General features: G+C 42.2%; 1 protein-coding gene across 1 annotated transcript; it reads left to right on the forward strand.

Moving 5' to 3' along the window:
- The first annotated feature begins 1855 nt into the window (after positions 1-1855).
- Positions 1856-7066, forward strand: LOC122926883 (mesotocin-neurophysin MT). The gene is made up of 3 exons (XM_044278430.1): positions 1856-1978; positions 4984-5188; positions 7017-7066. Exons 1-3 carry the CDS (start codon positions 1856-1858, stop codon positions 7064-7066), a joined length of 378 nt encoding a protein of 125 aa, XP_044134365.1.
- The last annotated feature ends 376 nt before the right edge of the window (positions 7067-7442 follow it).

Here is a 7442-nt window from a genome sequence, read left to right on the forward strand (position 1 = left end):
TGTGAGTTTCAGACCCTCCATGATTTCTAAGTGTCAGAACTTGCAAAATCGCAGGGTGTTCAAATACTTCTGTTCCTCACTGTATCTATCTTACTATCTACCACCTTGTTGCTGGTGGATTGTCCCAACACAATTTTGATAAATAATGTGCCCAAAAAGCTTCCAACCTTTATATAGTAAGTATAGCAGTGATGCCGTTTACATTTCTTCATGTTTCTAGTTTCTCCATGTGTCTTTGTGCATAAAGCAGAATGCTGCTACTTGTAGTTCTTGTTTGCTTAGCTATCTTTCGCTATCTATCTATCTATCTATCTATCTATCCATCTATCCATCTATATCTATCTATCCAGTGTCGGACTGGGGTACCTAGGGCCCACCAGTAAAATTTATTTTGGGGGGCCACCGTACAAATACATTCAAATATAATAAATATTTTAACAAGTTTTTTATATGAACACCGGCTGGTGGAGGTGCTGTACATTGAATATATGTATGTAGTGCAGTAAGTCTACTGTGTTATGTGCCACTTGTGCAGGGAGTGGGAGACTAGGGGCCCACCTTGCTTAGGGGCCCACCAGGGGATTCACCCGTACCCCTGTGGGCCAGTCCAAGCCTGTATCTATCTGTCTATCTATTTTTTATCTATCTATCTCATTTCTATCTATCTATCTATCTATCTCCTATCTATCTATCTATCTATCATTCTGCCAGAGGTTTGGTATTTCTCAAGTGTTTAATGTGGTTATAGCACCATCTAGCGGTGTTAAGTTGTATTGCACTTTGTTTTTCTGTTACAATACTACTGCATTGTGGGAGTGCAAAGCCTCCTGGGAAAGAGAAGTCTCCAGTCTCCGGGACACATCAGCAGAGCTGCCCTTTGCATATCTCCTTCTCAGACTCCACCATCTTTGTAAAAGCATATCTGGTGAGAGATCTACCTTTGTTTAAGGGACATATGTTATGCAGAGCTGTTCAGCTAGTTGTAACTGTTACTCAGGGAGTTGTTACTACTGTTAGCTAAACATGTAATCTTATGTACAGGCAGCCATTTTACCATATGCTTCAGTGTTAATGCAAATGTTGTAGTACATGTTATCTATACGTGCTATTTGTATTCTTGTAGTTATATCAAACAACCCTTGTTTTGCCAATAAACAAGTTAGACTACAAAGAACAGTCCTCTTATTTGGAAGACAGGAATGGTTTATGCTGAATGTCAGACTGCACACTGTGTGAACGTGTATGAAGACAGAACAATCTCCTATCTATCTATCTATCTATCTATTATCTATTTCTTTATCTATCTATCTATCTATCTGATTCCACACATCCTCTTCCCACTGCACACACTACATCTGATTCATTCGCTCTCACTTTGCTACGTTCTATACAATATTATATTTGCATGGAATTTATTTCACTTTCTAATGTGGAATATTTATTTAATGTTCTATATTCGGAACAAGTGAGACTGAGCAGAGGGACAAAGCTTAAGAAGGTTGTGACCACTGATAAAGGAGAAGCCACCCCACGCTGACCCTGAGGACGGAATAAATGAAAGGAATGTCTTACTCCTCTCTGCATTATTTCTTAACACGTTCTAGAAATCTTCTTACAAAATTATATGTTCTTTAGTGACCTCACATCTTTAACCTTGGGTTAATAATTGAGGAATTTGGTGCCATAATCAATGTGTTCTGCTGACAATAGTATTCGTGACATTGCTGGAGGACGGGGGTGGGTGGGCGGAGATGTATCCATTAGGGAATATATATATACAGCATAGTGCTTGTCCAGGTGCAGAAGAACTCCAAGGAACACTCATCTTCGCAGACCAGCTGGACTCATGACCGCCATGTCTTACACTGCACTTGCCGTGACCTTTTTTGGCTGGTTAGCCTTGTCTTCAGCGTGTTATATACAAAACTGCCCCATAGGAGGAAAGAGATCGGTGATAGACTTCATGGACGTAAGAAAGGTAAGAGCTCATGGTCATCTCACTCATGGTCTACTGATCTTCCGTGATGTCCACGAAGAGGAAACACTCCACAGAATCACTAGATGCTTCTTGAGCCTTTAGAAAGACAGCCTGACTCTGAGCTGAAACTTTGTGGTGAACCCATGGAGACCTGTAGAGATTTTTTGGAGTGTTATTTCTTCTTTCTGATAAGGTGGACCTTCGAGGAGATATGAGCTTGGATCCCTGATGAGGGTTCCATTCTCCATGACCCCATATACTGTGTGTAGGACAGCTACAGAGTGTCTCAAGCTCGGGGAGACAATGTACAGCTATTATTTGAAATTATTTTAATTTTGACGGTGTAATGCTCACTTTCACCTGCGGTGGCACTATAGAGCAATCAAACACTAGCTGTCAGGTTCTCCCATACATTGTAGCTGAATGCAGGAGATCCCAGCAAGGAGACACCCTGTGATCAACATATCATCAGGGCACCTTTTTATTCAAAACTGGGCAGGCAGTTTTTTATTATTGCATTTTACTCATTTTGGGCTGAAAACATTTTTTTTAGCTGGTCTTTTATTTAATTTTCAGCAGTTTTTGTGATACATGGGGTTAGTAATCAGTGAAGCCTTGTCTCTGATCTACTGACCTCTTAAACACTAATTTAAGCCACATTCTTATCAGTTTGATAAGCGTTTATCTATGAGTGTTTATAAGGTCCGAAGATCAGAGAAAAGTTTTTGAATGAGCCTTCAGCTCAGGAGCAGCAGCCTGCAAAAGACTGATTATTAACCCTATGTATCACAAAAACTGCTAAAAAAAAGTTTTGGGCCCAATTTTCTTTGCAGATTTATTTTTTATTTTATAGCTCCATTTTTCCTAATACAGAGTTCCAAATCCCCTGCAAAGACATAGTTATACAATGAAACATGCTGGCTTCCTGCAGCCACCACTAGAGAGCGCTTAAGAGCTTACTGCATACTGCTTAAGGCCCAGTTCACACATCAGTTATGGTCAGTTATTTCCATCATTTTTTGTGAGCCAAAACCAGTAGTGAAGCCTACTCAGGGATAAGGTGTAATAGAAAGATCTGCTCCTGTTCTGTATTTTTGACCCAAACCTGGTTTGGGCTCACAGTAAATGATGGAAATAGTGTGAACTAGGCCCTACACATTAGGCTCCCTCTGGTGGTGGCTGCAGGTAGTGACCTTGTTATATTTTGAAGCTATATTGTCTATTCAGTGGGTTTGGAGCTTTGTATGAGAAACCGTAAAGCTGAGCTGAGTCTGTTATTTGGCAAGATTAATGGTGATATATGTGGCCTTTCATGGGATCGCGAGAAAACATACTGAGATAAAAGGTATATTACAAACCCAGCTCTGCTACATCTTCCAAAGAAGTGATGTTAGTATACGATGCGTATGCTGCCCATCTATATACACCATATAGAAGTATATACTACTGTACAGTAAACAGAGAAGACTTCCGCCATCATCACTGATTACGAATATAGAACCTTATCCTAATGTCAATTGTTTAGAAGATGTAGTAGAGCTGAATTTGTCATCGATCTGTATCTTTTGTGTTCCATTTAGATAACCTCTGAGGGCAAAATAACTCATTTTGCCACTCTACATTTACGCACTCAGCACTGCTACATCAATACATCCATAAGTAAAATATTAACACACACAAAAGAACAATTTATATGACGCATTCAGCTCTGCTACATCTGAATTTGTAAAACATTCTAATTTAGAGAGCTAGTATGAGGCAGAATAATTATAGAAAGCGCACACTCAACTCTGCAGCATCTACATCCTACTATAGCACAGGGCACCAGCAAATAATATAAATGAATAATTAAGCACTGCTACATCTGCAATACTCCGTTAGGCAACTGTTACTACATCATTAAACAGTATCAATAGGAAAAAAATAGAATAATGTAAATGACAAACTCAGCTTTACTACATCTGTATTAGTCATCTTGTGTAAAAATGACCACATTATTATGGAATTACCACAAAGCAAAAATAGAATGGTGCAAATGACAAACTCAGAATCACTACACCTGCATTACTATTTTGATATAAGAACTCCATTATATGATTTGGAAGCTGCCACAGCACAGAATAGACATTTAGATTACAAATTCAGCTCTGCAACATCTGCACTATGAGTTATTGCATATCTTACTATATTCATATTTTATGGAGCTATGAAAATGCGCAAAATAATTACATGGCATGTTCAGCTCTGCTACATCTGCCCTAGCAAATTGAAGTAATACTTAATGCATTTCGGATGGCACAAATAGGTAATGTAAATCACATACTGTATGCACTAGTAAGTTGCTGTTACATGCACAGAATAATAAAGTAATTCAGCTCTGCTATATCTGAGCTAGGAAGTTGGTGTAAAACCCACTACATGACTAGGGAGTTCATTTTGACCTTTGTTATGGGCGCTCCATGTCTTCTATGTGTGACACTAGGCACAAGGCAGGGCTGACAAATTCAGCTCTGCTACATCTGCACAAGTCGGTTCCTTAAACGTAATTATCACCGCAGTGACCCATCAAGCTTGTGGCAGACATACAATAGGATTTCATGGAAACAACACAGCTGTGAAGGATGAAATCGGAATACCCCTTTAAGAGACGGACAATGCTGGGTGCACAACTGAGGTTTTGCTATACTGTATCAGTGTATCAGCTATTATAGAACTACAACACCCAGCATGTATGAATGGAAAGTCAGAAATTGTGTTTTATACTCTTTGTGTCCAGCAGGGGGCATACCACGACCACAGAAAACAGTGCTTTAAGACATTTTACAGCGTGAAGTTGTCACATTCTAAACTTTCCGGCTGTTTGGGGTCATTTAACTGGATACCCTTCTAATAAGCCATACTGAGTTTTGCCAAGAACAGCGCCACTTTTGTCCTCAGGCTATGCCTGGTATTGCACGGTCAGGTACTTTTTGCTCAGGTGTTAAGACGTCTTCTCTGCTTTTCAGTGTATCCCCTGTGGACCAAGGAACAAAGGTCACTGCTTTGGGCCCAACATCTGCTGTGGAGAGGAGCTGGGTTGTTACTTTGGCACCACGGAGACTCTGAGATGTCAAGAGGAAAATTTCCTCCCTTCACCATGTGAATCTGGAAGGAAACCATGTGGGAATAATGGAGGAAACTGCGCCGCCTCCGGCATCTGCTGCAACCATGGTGAGGACCTAGACGGTGGGACGGAACTCCGATATCCCTCTTCCCTCAAATCACACTCAGGAAGCTGAGATATAAGGAGCTGTTTAAAGGGGTCCTCACACTATTTAGGACTCTGCGAGGACCACAGCAAACAGCTCCTTATATCTCATCTTCCAGGACCCCTGTGATTATGACATTGAGGCAGTTAGGCTCATAATAAGGGATGAGATGAGGGTTGCTCGGTATAGGCAGCAGCCTAGGGGCGCAATTTACAACAACCAATCAGTGCTCCCTTATGTGCATCCAGAAACATTCATAGAGGCAATTAAATAACTTCATCCATAAATGCTACTTTGGATTAGGCTTAAAGGGGTTATAAAACCCCAAAAATGCCCCCCCCCCCCCCCCCAATGCCTGGGCCCCTCACACAGACTGTACTTATCCAGCTCCCTGAGTCCCTCTGGGTCCCTGCACAGTCACACGTCGCATGGATCAGCAGGGCAAGTACAGTCTGTGTGAGGGGCCCAGGCATTTGAGGGGGGCATTATTGGGGGTTGGATAACCCCTTTAAGCTAAAGGGGTTGGCAGTTTTCAAACCAGCCCCTAGATCTGAATACTTTTGTAATTGCATGTAATAAAAAAATTGTATAGCCTCTGAGTTATTCAATGAAATATATCTGCATAGCGCCACCTGCTGTTTGCTCTTTTTCTAATCTCTTAGTCCACCTCATTGAGGTGGCCGCAAATGCTCAGCTCCGTCCTTCAACTGCCAACAGCTGTAGCAGAAAGGACACCCCCCCCCTTTCTCAATTCCCCTTCACATTGAGCTGTCAGCTTGTTATAAATCTAGCAGAGCAATGATTGTGGAGATCTCTGGATCCATGTGAGGTACAGGGCTGGTTGTAGCTTTATTAGAAAGAGATTGCCATGTTCTATATGATGTCTGATCTATTTTTTTATATTCATGGGAGAACCCCCTTAACTTCAAGAAACCACTCTGCCATTGCTGCACAGGAGTCCAGGAAGCTGAGATACAGGAATCTGTTTGTTGGGAGTCCTCACACAAGGGAACAAGTTTGAAAAAAAAATCCCCAGTGACCACAGCACATCTCCAAAGGCCAAGCCACAAAGACAGCTCACATAACTTTACAATGTGACAGTCTTACAAACAGCTCCTTATAGCTCAGCTTCCTGAATCCATGTGAGTGGAACATCTATTTTCTGGTCTTCATTGGCCATAAGACATCCCACTGTGCTTTGATGATTGGTCTCAGTGGGTCCAGGAGAACTTGTGTGGAAGAACTGAAGCGATCCCCCCCCCCCCCCCCCCAGGCCGCTACAGAGGAGCCCACGGGGAGGCCTACCACCTGGCGAGGCCTAGTCTTTCTATCATCACTACAAACTGAACTGTAGTCAACCAACACACCAGAGATCCGGGAAATCAAGGGCATGAAATGAATAGGAGTGAGCTGCAATACCACGCTCAGCCACTATCATCCACATGGCGCTGTGACTGAAAACCATGTATGAATGAGGTCCTTCATTCTGCTGATTGGCTGGAGTCGATCACAGATTGGTATGTTCAATATTAACGCTTTGGGAAACTCCATTATCTAGACCACCACTGCTTTGTGGTTCGCAAGGACTTCTCTTTAGTCTTCAGATCTTCTCCCCTGAGAATGTTATCATTGATAGATATGTACAAGTCCAAGGCAGGGGAGAATGTTGAAGCTCATAAAGGATTGCCTGCAGTGACACATTATAACAAACCTTCAGCTGTGTGTAAATATCTTATTATTATTGTGTGTGGACTGGAGGCTATGATTGTTTCATGTTTTATCTCCTGCAGAGAGCTGCACGATGGACCCGGCCTGCGAACAGGACTCGGTATTTTCCTAGTCCCTAGACCTTCTCCAAGGCAGAACCACCACACGAAGCGGGACCACCGCTGTGTATAGATGTACTGTACAGTGAATAAAGACCTCAAACATGGCCACGCTTATGTCTCTGCTCTTCTTATTACATCCGTCATCAATCCCACACTGAGGTATTCCTCTGGAGTCCAGAGTGGAGTCCAGGAAGCTGAGATACGAAGAGCTGTATGCTAGGATTCAAATAGTGGCCATGATGTGTCTTCCATGTCATAGGGGCATCTAAAGAAGTTCTACAGCATGAGAAGCCCCCGAAAAGCCCCCTAAATCTTAGCTTCAGGGCCATCTGTGGGTGTGCCATATGAACAGAGGAGTATGGAGCTAGTCGGCGAGCTGTCCTACCT

Source organism: Bufo gargarizans, chromosome 1 (assembly GCF_014858855.1).
Source record: "Bufo gargarizans isolate SCDJY-AF-19 chromosome 1, ASM1485885v1, whole genome shotgun sequence".
NCBI classification, from domain to species: Eukaryota; Metazoa; Chordata; class Amphibia; order Anura; family Bufonidae; genus Bufo; species Bufo gargarizans.